At 51.9% G+C, this 17,048-nt stretch overlaps 1 protein-coding gene across 2 annotated transcripts; it reads right to left on the bottom strand.

The window, feature by feature from the left end:
* Positions 1-1,908: 1,908 nt before the first annotated feature.
* On the bottom strand, positions 1,909-15,019 carry LOC308642811 (cancer-related nucleoside-triphosphatase homolog). 2 transcript variants are annotated; one of them, XM_081282174.1, is made up of 4 exons: positions 14,885-15,019; positions 14,187-14,283; positions 8,511-8,717; positions 1,909-2,442 (listed from the first exon to the last, which is right to left on the bottom strand). In XM_081282174.1, exons 1-4 carry the CDS (start codon positions 14,974-14,976, stop codon positions 2,395-2,397), a joined length of 444 nt encoding a protein of 147 aa, XP_081138300.1. In that variant the 5' UTR covers positions 14,977-15,019; the 3' UTR covers positions 1,909-2,394. The 2 variants fall into 2 exon arrangements, with proteins under 2 accessions (XP_081138300.1, XP_081138301.1); XM_081282175.1 differs by having other exon boundaries at positions 14,880-15,013.
* Between the last annotated feature and the right edge of the window lie 2,029 nt (positions 15,020-17,048).

Here is a 17,048-nt window from a genome sequence, read left to right on the forward strand (position 1 = left end):
CAACACCCAACATCTTGCTGCCTCTGAGATCTGCACACACCTTGACCCCTGTACCCTCCCTGTCCACCCAGGTCCAGGTGCTATACACCTGCCCTTGGCACCCAGGTGCCATTCTCCTGGACAAGGCATCCTGCCACACCAGACAAAAGGGAGGGAGGGAGGGGCAAGGCATCCCACCAACACCAGCGCCCTGGGATTTGGGGTTGTTGGGACAAGCAACTGCACTGGGAGCCTCTCCCTGTCGGCCAATTTAAGAGGCTTGTTCCCCCCTCCACGAGTCACCCCATTCAGAGCTGAGAGGAGTCCATCTGTAAAGCCTTGCATGTGGTGTGGCTGGTAGCAGAACTGCTGAGGACAGGAGGGATCGTGGGCAGCAAGCCAGTCCCCAACTGGTTCTGCATCACACAGCCTCTTGTTCCCGCCAAAATTCTGCACACAAGCGGCACCACGTCAGCCCCTTATGTCGGGATCCAGGCCAGCTGCAGACCCATGGTGCCCTCCTCGAGCCCCTGGTGCATCCTGAGACAGGGATTACATCTGGCACCTTCACACATGCCCTGAGCATTCTCTTTGACATAGTAATACAATCATGACAGGACTTGCCACAGTGTCACAGCTAAACGTCACCTGCAAGGCTTCAGGCACATGGCACACTAAGACACAAAAAGCCTGAAGGACCCACAGGGAGTGCTGGCAAGAGCGCCTGCTCTGGAGCCCCTCAGACAGTTCAACTGCCCCTCTATGCTGGTCAGTGCCCCAGCCAGGGGCCACAGAGTTGGTGCCAACCCTCAAGCAGAGTGCCACACCCTGCCTGAGCACAAAGCCCCAAGCCAGCCATTCTGTCTTCTTTGAAATAAGTTTCACTGGTTTCCTGACTTGAGACAAAGCCAGGGTTCAGCCAATATCACCCTGAAGCACAGGGACAGTGCAGGGGGACACATTCCTACTTGGGAGCCCAGGGAACCCTGGACACACACAACCACTGCTATAGGCCCAGGAAAGGCACCCATGTGAGTCCCGCTTCTGCTGGGCGGTGGCACTGGGGCTTCCAGGATGCAGGTGAGGGACATCTCCCCAGCCCTTCCTTGTCCCCTCCCTCCACCCTCTTCTCCTCAGGTTGGCAGGGGCCCCCCTCAAGGCTGTGCTGCTCTCAGAGTTTGGCTGGGTCAGGCTGCCAGGTGTGGTGGCGGTCATCCTGGCCCACTGAGCCCCACAGCCCACCCTGACGCAGCACCTGGCCACCAGGACAGGGACAGTGGAAGGAGGCAGCCCCTCCTGCTCCTGGGCAGGAGGCCCTGGTTGAGGGATTAGCTCCCAGTCTGGAGGCCACCTGCTGTGGTCCCTCCAGGAGACACGTCCAGGGCTCTGCCTGGCTGCAGGCCCTGGTCTTGCTCAGAGGCTGTGCCTGGGCCCTGCCCGTGTGCCACACAGGTGCTGCCACCTGCAGGTGCCCAGCCCTGTCGGTTACAGAGCAGGGGTGCCATAGCTGGTTGCTAAAAAATCCTGGAAAATCACAGTTCTTCACCCAAAATGACCTGAAAACACGGAGCTATCACTCGAGGATCACCGTGGGGGGCAGTCTTATAATCCTACAGTGCCTAGGCTTTTCTACCTCCCTCTTCTATAGAGCCTCTGCTGTGGGCTGACCTTCCTCTTGACTGGCCAGCCCAGTGCTGAGAATAGTTCGCTCTGCATTCTTACCACCTGCTTTGAGGACAGCCATTGGCCCTTTTCCTGGAAGGGAAACAAGGCTCAAAAGTTAAAATAATGCACCCAAGCCAAAGACCCAGGTAGGGCTCTGAAGGAACCTGGCCAAGCTCTTGCTGCCCTTCAGCCTGAGTGTCAGGAGGCAAGGGCCGCTCCAAGGCCAGATGGCCCACCCACAGAAAGACCCGTGCATTTGAAACACCAGGTTTGCTTTAATTTTATTTAGCAATTAATGAAGAAATACACAAGAAATGGAGGAGAACCCCAAATGGCTTTCCTAGGAAACAAGACTTCGTGCTGCAGGAGACAGAACCCTGGACAGGTCTTTCACTTTCAGGACCTGCGGTGAACAGGCAGTGAGCTTGCTGTCCACATGGTGACACAAGGACAAACTTCAGTGGAGCAAATTCCAGTGACTACTAGCACCTTTGCTCGGTTCCTGCTTTACCAGACCATGCACGGCTGAGGAGGAATGAACAGAAAGCCCTGAGCGTGAGCAGGCTGTGAGGGGCTGTGGTCAGCACACGGCCACCCTGACCTGCTGAACCTTGTGAGAAGCAGCTGTCAGCCTTCCTGGCCGCAAGGTCCAGAAGCCTTGAGGCATGGCCGTTCGCAGCAGGCCACTGGGAGCCTCCTGAGGGCAGCAGTGCAGGAAGCAGCCCCACCTCACTTCTCGCTGCTCTGCACTCACGTCACGATATCCGGTAGAAGGAGGTTTCTGTTTTCCTTGGTGACCTGTGGGACAGGCAAAGAGCAGGCTTCAGAGCTCCCTCCTTCCCTCTGCCCTGAGAGGAAACACGGACAAGGAGAGCCAGGAAGTCTGGGAGGGAGCCGAAGTCAGCTCGCCAGGGACGCTCTGGGATAGGACAGGTGTCTCAGTCTCACCGTCAGCTCTGCAGAGACAGCTCAAGAAGTGCCAGGATCCAGGCACAGTGGTGCACATATGTGACCCCGAGCGACTCAGAAGGCTGAGGCAGGAGGATTCAAGTTCAAGGTCAGACTCAGCAACTTAGTGAGACCCTGTCCCAAAAGAAAAATTAAAAAGGGGCAGGGCTGTGGCCCAGTGGTTAAGCATCCTGGGTTCAATCCCTGGGAGGGCAGGCGGGACGGGACCGTCACACTGCCACAGAAGGAGCCACCAGATACCCAGGGGCACCCAGAACCCTGAATATGCTCCCAAGTCAGAACTACCTGGCCCTCCAGGGACTTGGCGGACCTGAGTGTTGCACGAGGAGGGGCTGAGCCAGAGAAGTGACAGGAAAAGGCATGAGTCTTCCATCAAACACAAACAGGTCAATCAAGACAGCCAGAGCCTGTTCCAGCCCCACCTGCCCTGCTGCTGCATGTCTCCCTCACGACCAGACTCGGCCCTCACCGCCTTCACCACCAGACTCCAGCCCTCACTGCCAGACTCAAGCAGAACTAGAGAACGCAGAGGGCTCAGGAGAGCAAGACTGACTCCTCCTGTCACTGTGCCCCCCCAGGCCCACATGGACACCCACTCCACACACAAAGGCAAGAACATCTCAGAAAGGACCCTAACATCGTGGAATTCACAGACCAGGAGACGGGTAATGTGAATGGGGGCAGGGGTGACCAAGAAGGGGCCAGGGAGGCACGGGACTTGGAGGGGTAGCCCAGGGCTTCCACAGCTGGGTGCACCTGGGCATGGAGGGACCTGAGCAGAGACACACCTGGTATGAGGAAGGGGTACACTGGAGGCCTGCAGAGGCCAGTGTGGGCAGGCCTGAGAGGAGCAGCGGGCCCCAGCAGGCCAGCTCTGGTTTGACTGTCCACCAAGGTCAATGTCTGGGAAACTAATCCCTCTGCACAATGGCATTTGGGGCTGGGGTCTTTGGGAGATGATTCGGATTGGATGAGGGCACCAGGTGGGGTCCCAGGACCTCATCAGCGGCTCTGTGAGAAGGGGAATCCCCAAATGGCATTACGCTTCTCTCCACATGCAGAAGAGAGGTGGTCACTAAGTGTTGACCTGTGTCTCCCAGAGAAGGCAATGGTGCCTGGGTTTTCCAGGTGGACCTCCTACCTGATTTCTCTGTGCGGTGGTGGTGGGGTTTCAGAGACATAATCCATACATCATAAAACTCACCTCCAGAGTAGAATTCAGTGTTTAGCACATTCAGAGTCCACAATCCTCATGCTATCTAAGATTAGAACATGTCATCACCCCACACAGAAACCCCATCCTGTTACCCCCGCACACCCTCCCTGGCCACTTCTACCCACTTCTGCCTTTGCTGGACACTATGTGAGCAGGACCACAGGTGTGGGACTCTGGCCATGGCCCATCTGGTACATTATTTGCCAGCCTCTTCTCCCCTCTGTGCTTGTCTTCCATTCTGGCTGGAGGCTCTGAAGCAAAAAGCTGACCCTCTGGGTGTAGTCCAACTTACCTATTTTTCCTTTGTCATTTAAGTTTTCGGTGTTCTTTCAAACAAGGCTTTGCCTAGCTGCTGTTCACAAAGACTGAGTCCTATATTTTCTCCCAAGAGTTCTATAGATTCACCTCTTATATTTAAATCTATGACCTATTTTGAGTTCATTTTGTGCTCAGTGTGAAGTAAGGGCCCAACTCCATTCTTTTGCATGTGGTTATCCAGTTTTCCGGCTCCGTTTGTGGAAAACACTGCTCTTTCCCCATTGCACTACCCAAGCTCCCTCACAGAAATCAACTGATCACAGACTAAGAGTCTGTTTTTGAACTTTCCACTCTCTTCCGAAGGTTTCCATGTCTACCCTGCACTAGTGCCATAGTTTCAACTACTCTGAGTGAAACTTAAAATCAGCAAGTGTGAGTCCTCCAACATTGTTCTTTTTGCAGATTAATCAGCTGGGCCCCTTGTATTTTCATGTGCATTTCAGGATCGGCCTCTCAATTTCTGTACAAAGACCTGAACACCACTGACTTCTGATCTCACTGTATCCAGCATCTGGTGAATGAGCTCTAGCCCTGGCTCTGCATCCAGAGAGCAGGTGTGTGGTACAGAATTCCCAGTAAAAGGAAAACAATTTATGTCCTATTTGTTTAACATACACACAGGAAGAAGAGCATGAGGTCAAAAAACTTCCATATTAGAAGTTGGGACCTAGCATCTAGTACGCTTGTGATCCTGCAACCCCAAAGTGACAACTGAAAGAATAAAAATGGCTTTGTGAAAGAAGCAAGTTTAAAGGGCTCTGGATTCTGACCATGAAAGTAGATTTGGGTTAAATTAACACTTTTATAAAGCAGAAAAATCAAATAACTTCTAAGCATCTGAGCTTGTGTGGCCAAACCACGTGCCTTATCTCCAGGAACGGAGGCAGCAGAGTCGCGGGATCATGCCAGTGCTCAGACTCTGGAGTCACCGAGGACAGTGGGCACGGTTGCTGCTGCAGGCTCTGGTGGATGCTGCCTCCCGCCTTGCATGCTGCTGGTGGGGCGAGTCTGCAGGCTGAGCCTCCACACACGCTCCCAGCCTGCGAGTCTGCTCTGCCCTGTTCATCAGGAAACTACAGAAAGTACACATCACCCTTTCCAGTCCCCTTGATCCAAAAGGCTTTCACCTCTGCCTCTCCGGCATCAACACAGCCATTACCTGTTGTTTTCATAATTAGCCTCCATTAGCCAAATACTAAGTTTTAAAAAATTTTAAAAAGTTTTTAGTGGTTATATTTAGAGAGCAATAGGCTTTAGAAGCCATGAAAAAATTTGGCCAAAGCCCTGAAAGACCAGCATAACTTCAAGAAGGCCATGGTCAGTGCCCAAGCCTCGGCAGAGTTCCTACACCTCCAAGACCTTCCTGTGGCTGGAAGGTCTCAAGGCAGAACAAGCAGGACCAGGAGCCCAGCGGCACACAGCAGGTCAGGGAAGCACCTGGGCTGACCGATATGGTACTGCCAATATCAGCAGCTCAGTGGCTAATGGCGAGGCGCCAGGCTCATGGCACCCGAGGTGCCCACTGCAGAGGATCTGAACCTTGCCAATGCTGTGATGCAGGCTGGAAGGCAGAACAAGTTGGTGACTTCTCTCACAGAGACCAATGGCAGCAATGCCAAAGTCCACTCCGAGCTTAAAAGTTACTCACTGGAGACAAACTCTTGTCCCAGGTAAACACTAGCCTGATCCTCCCCCTGCCTAAGGCTGGTTGGTGCTCAAGCAGCACTTGGAGAGGCCTTCTGGTCCCTCCAGAGACCTGTCCACCCTGCCTGGCCTTCCCTTCTGCCCAGCCATGGCTGGACACATCCCATAGCTGGATGTATCCCATGCACGCTTGCTTGGCAGGTCCCCTCCATGCAGCAGGGCTGCTGTCCTCGCTGGGGAGCCTGCAGGGGAGAGAGCAGCACCCACAAGCTCCCGAGGGCAGGTGGCAGGTCCACCACAGCTCTCCCGCCACACCTGCGGGGCAGTGGAGGCGACTGGAGCAGGGCTCTGCTTCCCTTCTGGAGACTGACTTTCTTCATCTACTTACACACTAGAAAATGTCCTCACTTCTGTCTCACCTGCCCCATGTGATCTGGAGAGCCTGGGACACGCAGCCATGGTGTGCAGTTCTGCCTCTGCGCAGAGTGTCCTCCCCAGGTTCCTGAGGGACCTTCACCTGGGCAGAGTCCTCTGGGTGCCCAGGTGCTGCTCCTAGCCTGGAGCAGAGCTGCACCTCCGGCCCCTGGTCTGACAGGGTTCTCTGCATTCGCTGCTTCTGCCTGAGTCAGGGGCCGCTTTTCTCTCACTGCCCTCAGGACTCGTCTCAATGTCCAAGGCTTGGTGCTGAGGCTCTTGGCATGGACGCTTGTTCTATCCTGCTGAGGGTCACCAGGCTTTCTGAATCTGTAGGTTTGTGTCCTTTAACAAACATGGGAGATCTGGGCAACTGCACCTTACTGTCCCCCGCTCTGTGGGTAAACTGTTGCTTTATCTTCAAATCCACTGGTTCTTTCTTCTGTCAACCCCAGAAGGGTGGGCCTGTGGATTAACTTCTTAATTTGGTTACTGTGTTTCATGGTTCTATAATATTCCTGGGATTCTCCTATTTTCTCTATTTTTGCTAAGACTTTCATTCTTTCTGAGACTTTCTATTCTTCATTTGCTTCAAGGGCCTGTGATGGTCACTGAGACGGTAGCCAGACGCTAGGCTCAATCCTGCCCCGTGATCCCAACACAGTGGCTGGAAGCCGGTATCTGCTGGCCGCCTCTTCTCCCCCAAGGCAAAGCACTCCCAGCAGCCATGTCTATCATGCCACAGTTTGGGTCCAGAGGTCCCCAGCCCATCTGCCTCCTCCCCATCTCTCAGGCTTTCTGCTTGTCCTACAGATGTCATTGAGGCTCTAGGGCGGTGAGGAGAACAAAACATGATTTCCCCCACCCTGCCCCAAGTTCTTCTGAAGACTAAAGTTGTTTGCCTGGCACTGATTCTGGGGGCATCTCCCTGCCACGCCATGCGCTCCAGCCCCTCCCACCTGTGTGTTCACCGAGTGGGGGTGGGGGGTGGGGGGCCTTCTCCCTTCTCTTCCCCACCCCTCCCCTCTGCTCAGACTCCTCCCTTGCATGCCTCTCCTGCCTCATGGTCCTTGTTCCTCACAGGTACCTGCTCCAGGAACGCTGCAGGCAGAGGACATTCTCAGACACATTTTTAAACATCCACTGTGTCTTAGGATCAGAAAGGACCCAAGACCACATGTAAGCCAGCTGCTAAGGTCTGCTGACAAGGAACAAGGTTCTGGTTCATAAGCCAGGACCAGAAAGAGCCCCCCTGCGCTCTCGGAGCTGATGCTTCATGTACCCTCATTAGGAGCAGTGATGGCCCTGCCTGGAGGACGACCTCCTCCCTAGAGCAGGGGACGCAGCCTCATCTCAAGACACAGCACTCACTCTGCACATGGCCCTCAGCTCCCTCGACCCTCCTCAGGACTCTCAGGTCCCTGGTGCTAAGACTACCAGCCTTCCAGCATGAATGTGCCATCTTGTGACCTTTTGGCACTCATTGCCTCTACCCCACAGACACTGTCATCACAAACCTCTACCACAGAGGCAGTGCGCAGAGGGGCAGGAGGGCAGCACTTGGCTCAGAAGCCACTGTCATGAGGACTCCAGCCTCCACTGAGACGTCACCTCCTGGGACAGACCTCCACTGAGTGCTGCCCACCACCAGGCCACCTGGCCATGCTGCCGGGCCTCCCTTCCCCACACAGGGCATCCGGCTCGTGTACTCGGCCACCTGCACTTGGCCACAAGCTCCCTAAGAACAGACCCACCAAGACGTGGAACAATGCCATGCACACGGTAGGTGCTCAGTCAGCACCTGCCAAGGGAGTGCACATGTGAGAGGTGCGCATGCCTCGCTGGTTGGCTGTTGAAAGCTAATGGCTGTTTACCAGCCACAGGATGCTCGGTGGCAACATCACACCAGGGCCCACAGGCCAGGTGGTCTTGCCAATGTGAAGCGGGTGCTCACTCTGCTGCAGCCCCACTGAGAAGCCGGCACCTTTCACTCACCACCTGCACTTGGGAGGCTTTTATCCTGGGGTGGGAACAGCAAGCAGAGCTCGCCAAGGGCACTCGCAGGCACAGAGGAGGGTAGAAGGGGGCAGCAGGGCAGACGCAGGGGCAAGGGAGGGTGGGAGGGGGCGGTGGGGCAGACGCAGGGGCACAGGAGGGCAGGAGGGGGCCATGGGGACAGGACACTCCATGACCCCCATGGTCTGTCAGCATGTAGAGGATGGTTTCATGACATTGCAGTAGGGAGGAGCGGCGTGTCAAGGCCCAGGAGCAGGCGAGGGTGCTGCCTCTGCTGACGGGTACTCACACTGAACACCTTCACGTCAGGCCTGCTCCGGATCTCCTCCACCAGGGCCAGTGGCTTTCCCTTGGGGATGGGGATGGTGCCCAGGACGATGGTCCCTGGCGAGGACAGTGTCTGGCGCACAGCCTGGATGAAAGGCTGGCTGAAGAGCTCCATCTTCCCGATCTCATCAATGACACACACTCTGCGCCCAGGGCCACTGGAACCCACCTGGGGATGGAGAATCACACTGGACACCAGGCCACACCACTTGCAGGGCCCAAGGGCCACAGACTGTCCTTGCATGCAGACCTAGGACAAGGGCTCGCAGGAACTTTCAGCATGGAGCACTTGGTTCCCCAAGCCCTAGCTTCCTGCAATATTTCTATTCCTCTGCGATGGTCCCAGGAGTGACCACACTTCATATTTATATGTACCCAGAAAACAGATGGCACCTAAATACCTCAGGTTTAAAAGAAACAAGACAGCAATGATTCTGGCCTCCTGACCTCGATTCTGAGTCTTCTCTGAGACATCTGGACAACCACTAGGCCCTTCCCCACTTGGGCCCAGCTGCAGCAGAAGCTGATCCACAATGCACCAGTGTCCTTCTCAGGGCTGAGGTGGCTCAGGTGGAGGCCCCTCCTACATGTCCTAACCATACACAGTCACCTAAGCCAACACACAGGTCCTCGAGACTGGGAGAGCTGTCCTGGGGCCAAGAAGGTCCTGCCAGCTGATAGGCGGCATGTAGTGTAAAGAGCCCCTCCTCGTGACAAGGGCCCTGAGTACCATTCTGGAGGCTTAGGCCTGTGAGGCCCGGGACAGATTAACAGGTCTGCTCTGGCCCTAGTTCCCTGGCAAATACAGACCCAACCGTGATGGGAGGCCTCCCAGGTATTGTTGCCCATTGCCCCAATTGTTCCAGGATGACCAGAACCTCCTCTCCATGGACACCCTCAGCGTGGGCACCAGGCATCCCTGAGCAGAGCCATCAGGCCTCTGGCCACTGTGAGGCAGGTGTCCGCACTTCCTATAGGGGTACCCCACGGAGAGCACACTGAGGGGTCTGGAGTCCAACACAAGATGTCCCACTCCAAGGCTCCACCCACGCCTGTGCGTCACACCCTGCATACACCTTCCTCCAGGAACAAGGAACTGTGTCCAAGAAATCCCTCTCACCGTGAAGAAGCCGCTCTCCAAGGCAGGCAGCACTCATGTGCCCAGGTGGACAGAGGCACAGGCACGAACCCCACATGTATGGGTGGCGAGCAGCATGTGCATGGAGCTGCTCAGCCAGCGGCCTGCTGGGCTTCGGACCCAATGGCAGGTGTAGGGACTGCTGTCCACACACCTGCAGCATTCACCACAACCGTTTTCAAAAAAATTCACACACTAGTAAAAATGTTCATCGCTATTAGAACTTTGAAGAAGAACTTTGATCTCTGCTGCCTGCTGACCTTCTCCTTATTGGAAGCTGCCTGTGGGGGAGTGAACAGACTCCCTGACGACCTGTGTCTAACTGGCAAGTGGCTGGGGGCAGTCCTGGCAGGGAGTTCAGCGCCCCAAGGCGCCACGCCTTGGTGGGACAGGCACTCCAAGGACAGCAATTCAACCTGCTTGCCACTAGGGCTTGCAGAGGAGACCACTCTCATCAGAGCCCTGTGAACAGGGCACCGGAAGACGCTACGAGGGGAGAGGGAGGAACCGCACTGTGGCCACGGGAAGGAGGCTGTCTGGAAAACGACCATGTCCTCTCCATCAGCACGGCCTTAGCTACGCATAGTTCCTGTCACCCCAATGGCTCCAGCGCATTCTCAATTCCACAGTTCAGGACAGCTCTAACTCACAGAAGCTGTGCCACCCAGCAAGGCTTTGGGCACCCCCTCTACAAAACAGGAACATCATGGCAGCATTCTGAGGATTGAGCCTCCAGCCTGACGGAGTCTGCACTCAGTGACAGTCAACACTAGCGTGCTGCCATCAGCACCCGGCAACACAGAAGGACCAACACATGAGAACGCACAGGCAATTTTTCAAAGAACAAAATTACAATTATGATTGTAATTAAAGTAGTATGGTATTGATACAAAAATGAAAGGATCAACAGAAGGTAACAGCTGACCCTGAAACATCACACACACTTGGGTTTTAAAATATGATTTATGAAGCATAATACACTAATTGGAAGTGAGTTGTTTAATAAATGGTTTTAGCAAGCAAACTAAGAATCTGGAAGGAACCCAACTGTCTCCTTGTGTTACATTCAAAATAAATCCAGACGGACTGACTGAAAGCAAAAGCACAGAAAAGAAGAAAAGTAAAGTTAAAATTTTATGTTAATTTTGAATAGGGCCAAGCTTTCCTTATGTTTAAAAAAAATCCCCAAAGTAAATTGACAAACAGAAAAATAGAATCAATAAATATAAAAAGGTTATCTGCCTTACAAAAGGTTTCCTAAGCCAAAGAGGAAAAAAATGGGAAGATAATGAAATAACAATTTAGACTAAAAAAAAAAAACCCAAACTAACTGAAAACCATTTAACCTCATCAGTACCTTAAAAATGGAAATCAAAACTAAGAAGTGTTTTCCAAGTGTAAATCAGTGTGCCCACAAAGTGCCTGAAACAAGCCTGTGCTCACACTGGCAGGGAGAGTGGCCCTGAGAGCGCAGGCTCCTTCCACCCACACTGCCCGTCAGGCTCCACAGAGGACAGCACAACTGGGTACAGAGCTCCTGCGGGGGGACTTGGTGGCAAGGCCACTTCCCCACAGGAACGAGGTGTCCATACAGAGGGGCCACAGCTACATGGAAGATGAAATCCTCACTCTGAGATAGCAGATCATCAAACTTCAGTTTTGAAGATTATTAAGTTATGAGATGTCTTCCAGGCCCCTCAGACCATAGGAAAATCAAACTATGCCCATAAAATGACAGAGGCTACTCCCCAGTTCTGATCAACTGAACAGACACACCGGGCAGAGCAGGGCAGAAGCACAGCAGGCCCACAGCGGCTATGCCAGTGACAAGGCCTGAGCTACTCATATTTTCTTTCTTCTTTTTAAATATTTTACAACATTTCTTTTACTATATGCAGAGAAAATTTCAATATTTAGGAAAATAATAAGTGACAGCTCTCAGTCAAGGAGAGGTGTCAGCCCTGGGGTGAGCCACCAACACAGTCGGGCCTGAGGGGCTTCCTAGAGGTCTAGATCCTTTCCCACAGGCACCTGCCCTCCTCCTTTCCCCACCTGCGCCCCTGCTCTGCTCCATCTCCGCTCTGTCTGCAGAGACTGGCAGACACCCACGCTAAGGCAGCAACCTGAGCCTCCTGGCCTCCCATGCCCCAAGCTGCTGCCAGCTCCCAGCCCATCCTGCTTCCCTGGGGACGAATGGGCAAGCCACGCTGGTCCAAACCGAGAATTATTTTTCTTACATTTTTCAGAGTATTTTTAAAAGGACTCAACCAGCCTTTCACCCCTAGTGAAGCTCTTACACATAAGAGACAGTTCTTCACTTTGTCAGAGCCTTTCCTAGGTCCTGGTGCCCCAAGCTCGACACTGCAGCCCTGGTTGGAGGGCCTCACCTGCACCACTGGGGTTTCCAAAGCTTCCGGCCCACCTGGTCACCACCTGCCAACAACAAAACCCATCTGCCCCTATTTTTGTGGCCTAATCTTTTTGTTTTTATAAAAGCTAAACACTGGTTCCTTCTCCTTTCTTCATCACAATAATGTGGGGGGTGGAGGGGAGAAATATTTTAGCTCTGGAAAACAAATCCAGGCCCTAACTGGGCAGGGACGCCCAGTGGAGGGCTGCTCCCACCTGGCACCTGAAGGTCTGGGCTGCTGGTCAGCACAGAACTTGTCTTTGTTTCCTAATTAAGAAGACAGATGCAGGCTCTTGATGTGGTCAGTACGGGGACGCTTATGTAACCCTGCAGCCAGACATGAGGCACGCGCCCTCTCTCCCAGAACTCTGCCTGCCGACAGGAAGTAAAAATCAATTCAGCGTATTGATTTGATGCTCAGAGCCAGGCTCTTCACTGGGAATTTCATTAGACGCATTTCACTTGCTGTTTGGACACTTAGATAGAGGTATTTTAAGGAAAAATACCACATTCTCTGACTGTTCCCAGGGATCAGAACAGGGAAGGTTTCCAGAGGAGAGAACAAGGAGGGGGAGGTGAGCACAGCCGAGGAGGCCAAGGAGACTGAACCCCTTTGCTGTGGCCCCCCAACCAGGGCACAAGACCCCGCCCACTTGAGGTACCCTGGGCAGGCTAGATATCAACTCCAGCAGTCTTGGCAACCACCAAAGTCTCCCCTGCACTGCTCAACTGCACTCTGGGGATGAGGGGCAGAAGGGCCCAAGCTAGGAGGAGGGAGTGCCAGCTATAAAGATGGTGAGTGCTGGGAGCCTAAGACAGGCACGGCCCTGACATCTGTGGGCGACAAGGAAGTCGGATTCCAGTCCTGGTGCAGTAGAAAGCCCTGGAAGGTTTATAATAGGTTCTTGAGACAAGTTCATACCACTCCATTTCACAAAAGTAAGTCTAAGATCCGAAGCAAGGCCCCCAGCCTGTACCTCAGCCCCACCCTCACCAATCCTACTTCCTCCTCCTCCTCCTCCTGCCACCTAGAAGATTCTCCCTGGACCACCCCTCCCCAGTCATCCCAACCGTCTCTCCTCTTGGCTTCCTCTTGGTGGATATCAGCTCCTGGGGACCCCTTCCTGGCCTCCAGGCCCCACCCACCCCTTGCTGCTCTCACAGCTATACAGCAGGGGTCCCAGCCTCACTCACATCCACGGCCTGCTAGGCTGTCTCCAGAGGTGAGCTTATGTATGTTTTGTTCATGACCCTGAACTTGATCCAGGACTTGATAATATGTAACAAATAAATGCAAAAACAGATAATAGTCAACAAAACCAAAAGCTGGTTCTTTGAAAAGATCATCTAAGTTGAAAAACTTTTAACTAGACTAATTAGGGAAAAAACAGGAGAAGAGCTATAAATAAAGAAGGAATGAAAGAAATTTCAGCCAACACAACTAAGTTTATAAAATAAAATAAAACTGTAACTTAGATGAAATGAACAAATTATCAAAAGGCACAAATTACCACAATGAACCCAGTAAGAAATCAAAAACCAGCAAATGTATAACAAATAGAGATTAAACTCATAATTAAAAAGCTTCTCATGAAAAGCTTTTTAGGCCTGTGTGGCTTCCATGCATTCAAAGAAAAATGAATACCAACCATTCACAAAGTCTTCCAAATATCAGAGGAGGGAGACCAGTATTGTCCTAAGATCAAAGCCAAAGATGCCAAGAAAATAAAGTGAGAACACAGGCCTCTGAACACAGATGCAGACCCCTCAGTCCCAGCAATGAACAGTAACAGAGAAAGGGCTCCATACTCAGGGAAGCAGGGCAGTCCAGTCTTTATGGTGTGGGTAGCTGAACTTGAGAGCCCTCCTGGTCACCCTAGTGGAGTACCTGTATGTGCCAATCAAGAGGCAAGGCCTTCATGTGCATCCCAGGGTATCTCATGCTGCATTTCCTTAGCTCAACTGTTTAGAGAGTTTAAATCATAAACTGCACAACTGTCCTCCCTGAAGGAGCAAATGTCATTCTGCTCCCCTGGAGCCTCCATGACGCAGAGCACAGGCAGGCTCAGGAGGCAGAAACACATACTCACGTTCCTCAAGACAGGAAGTGCCAACTGCTCAAAAGAAGTCACGTCCACCACGTACTGCCCAACCCGGCACTCACGCTTTCCAGGCACAGGGTCTGGACTGAAAGAAAAGACACTGCTTTGAGGAGGGGTCTGGTGTGGATTCTGGTGCTTGGCAGCCCACTGCAGCACTGGCCTTCTGCACATCCACCCCGACCTCAGCAACCACCTAGTGAAGAGGCCGCTCTGAGCACTGGTCCCGCTGACTCCTCTCCTGAGAACTGCATCACACTGCCTGTCTGCATCCCACCAGGGCCTTGCAGCGTGACCGAAGCCCTGCAGCCCCAGTGCCCAAGCTGTCTGGCCAGACACAGGGCCATGAGTTACCACAGGAGAAAAGCACAGGACTCTGGCCCACATTCCAAATGAAACGTGGTGCCTTCTGTGCTTATTGTTCCCACAGTGGTCTCCATTTCCTTTTTCTGGCACATCTCTCGAGCCCTAGATACTTCAAGATAGAGGAGATCATCGGGCTCAGCCCCAAGCTCAGGGAGACACGGACTCTGAACCCTTGGGAAAGGGAGGAAGAGTGGCATCCAAGAACCCCACAGGGCACTTTTGGAGAATTTAGCTCTGGTGGAGTCAGAATATAAAAGCTCTGAACTTGGATAGAAGGGCAGCTTAAGGATAAAACCCACAGAAATGAAGCATCAGTACCCAACTCTGGACAGAGGCCCCCGCATGCCAGACAAAGTGACAACGTCAAATCCTGTCCTTTTCCCTCCCTGCCTGACTTCTTCTGTATAAAATCCATCCACAGGCACCCCAGAGGACTTCAAAACCTCACTGGCTTTCTGAATCAAGGTTGTTTTTCCAACCCCTGAAAAACACAAAGAAGAGGTCCATCAGGAGGTGCTCCCAGTAGCACACACAACACGTGCCACTCCAGGAGGGCAACAAAGGGAGGCAGAGAAGCAGGCTGCACTCAGATTTATGAATATGAACGGGGCTATATACAGTCAATGATTACTCTCCCATGAATAGGTGTCATTTACTTGGCTCAGGCAATTAAAAAAAAAAGTACAGCAAATGGTAGAAAATAAATTTTGGAATTATTCAAACCTGTATTCACATCCTGATTTTGATGCGAATTATCTGAATCACCTTGGGCAAGCCTTTCCTTGAGCCCTGGGTCTCCATATCCATCAAAACAGGAAAATTAAGGTCCAACTCACATGGCAACATTGGGAAGACTAGGCAAAACTACCTGTGAATTCCTGCTCAGAAAATGCTGTTTACTCTTTCTTTCCTTCTGACCTCAACATCACACGCCTGCTAGAGGCCCTCATGGAGGGCTGACAGAAGCCACTTCCTATGAGTCAGCCAGAAAGAGGATATTTGCACAGCATGGTGCATGCTTGTTTTCATTGTCTCCCTACACAGGAGAGTCCAAGAAAGTGGTTCCTTAAAACTTCTATTCTGGGGCTGGGGATGTGGCTCAAGCGGTAGCGCGCTTGCCTGGCATGCGTGCGGCCCGGGTTCGATCCTCAGCACCACATACCAACAAAGATGTTGTGTCCGCCGAGAGCTAAAAAATAAATATTGAAAAATTCTAAAAAAAAAAAAAAAAAAAAAAAACTTCTATTCCTATTCGGGAGTTAACACATATCACGCCTTCCCTGGAGCACATCTGTTATTGATTGGATACAGTGGAAGAACTGCCATCATTTTCATCATCATCACAATAGCTACTTGTGAATATGAAAAAAAAATATATATATATACACATATATATGTGTATACACACACACACACACACACACACACACGTGTGTGTGTGTGTGTGTGTGTATATATGAGTTGGGGCTTTGGAAATAACTCACTTATACCAAACCAATGTGTCAATGACCTGCTGAAGCCATGTAAAAATAGAGCAATTTTATCATCATTTTGATATCTGGATTATTTAAAGAAGAGAAACAGAACAAATGTGACACTCAAATGGCCTGCTTTGACGAAAAACAAACAAACAAACAAAACCCCGACCAACTTCTTCCTCACAGTTTTCAAAAAGTGTGACAATTTGGATGGTTATTGACATTTCTTTTTCTTCTAAGGGGGCCTTTTATTTCTCAGGATCAAGAATCTAAGACCTCCTTTGTGTCAGATTAACAGCAATAATAATAAAGATAGTCTCTGGCTGTAACTAGATCCATCTAAAGGAAGCAGAGGCTGCTGTGTCTTTAATCAAAATGGAACTGCATGGTCTTGAGAGTAGCCAAATCCTGTCATTTCCAGCTTGCTTTGGCCCTGAGGGGAGAGGCAGGAGGCATCAAGGTAGAGCCCACTCCAAGACTAGGGGCTGCTTCAGGGCAGCATGGGTTGATTTCATCTCTGATCTGCTAGCACAGAATGGCCAAGGGTTTGCTAAACCACTGTTTGTACAACAGATGAACCCTCCAGGAATGATTTTATAAATTTAATGAGATGAGCTGGCAAGAGAAACCATTTGGCTTAAAAGTGGCCCAGAGGGCTGGGGATGTGGCTCAAGCGGTAGCGCGCTCGCCTGGCATGCGTGCGGCCCGGGTTCGATCCTCAGCACCACATACCAACAAAGATGTTGTGTCCGCCGATAACTAAAAAAAATAAATATTAAAATTTCTCTCTCTCTCTCTCTCTCCTCTCTCACTCTCTCTTTAAAAAAAAAAAAAAAAGTGGCCCAGAGCCTCAATTAGCAGTGTGAACTTGAGTAAATCCCTTGACTGCTCTGGGCTTCACTTTCTGCCTACCTTGATAGGAGAGAGTGAGAGTCAAATATACAACAAGACAAAGCAACAAGTATGCTATCCCTCTTGGCCATCACTCAATAAATGGTCACCTGCAGGA

Source organism: Spermophilus citellus (assembly GCF_964194105.1).
Source record: "Spermophilus citellus genome assembly, chromosome: 2".
Taxonomy (NCBI): Eukaryota; Metazoa; Chordata; class Mammalia; order Rodentia; family Sciuridae; genus Spermophilus; species Spermophilus citellus.

What these genes read in the sequence shown, in the direction of transcription:
- LOC308642811 (XM_081282174.1), bottom strand. Translation starts at nt 14,976, where the DNA reads ATGGATTTTATACAGAAGAAGTCAGGCAGGGAGGGAAAAGGACAGGAT. An exon ending in CACTTCCTGTCTTGAGGAAC is followed by an intron (nt 8,718 to 14,186) that starts GTGAGTATGTGT and finishes CTCCATCCCCAG; the next exon opens with GTGGGTTCCAGTGGCCCTGG. An exon ending in CTGACGTGAAGGTGTTCAGT is followed by an intron (nt 2,443 to 8,510) that starts GTGAGTACCCGT and finishes CCTGTCCCACAG; the next exon opens with GTCACCAAGGAAAACAGAAA.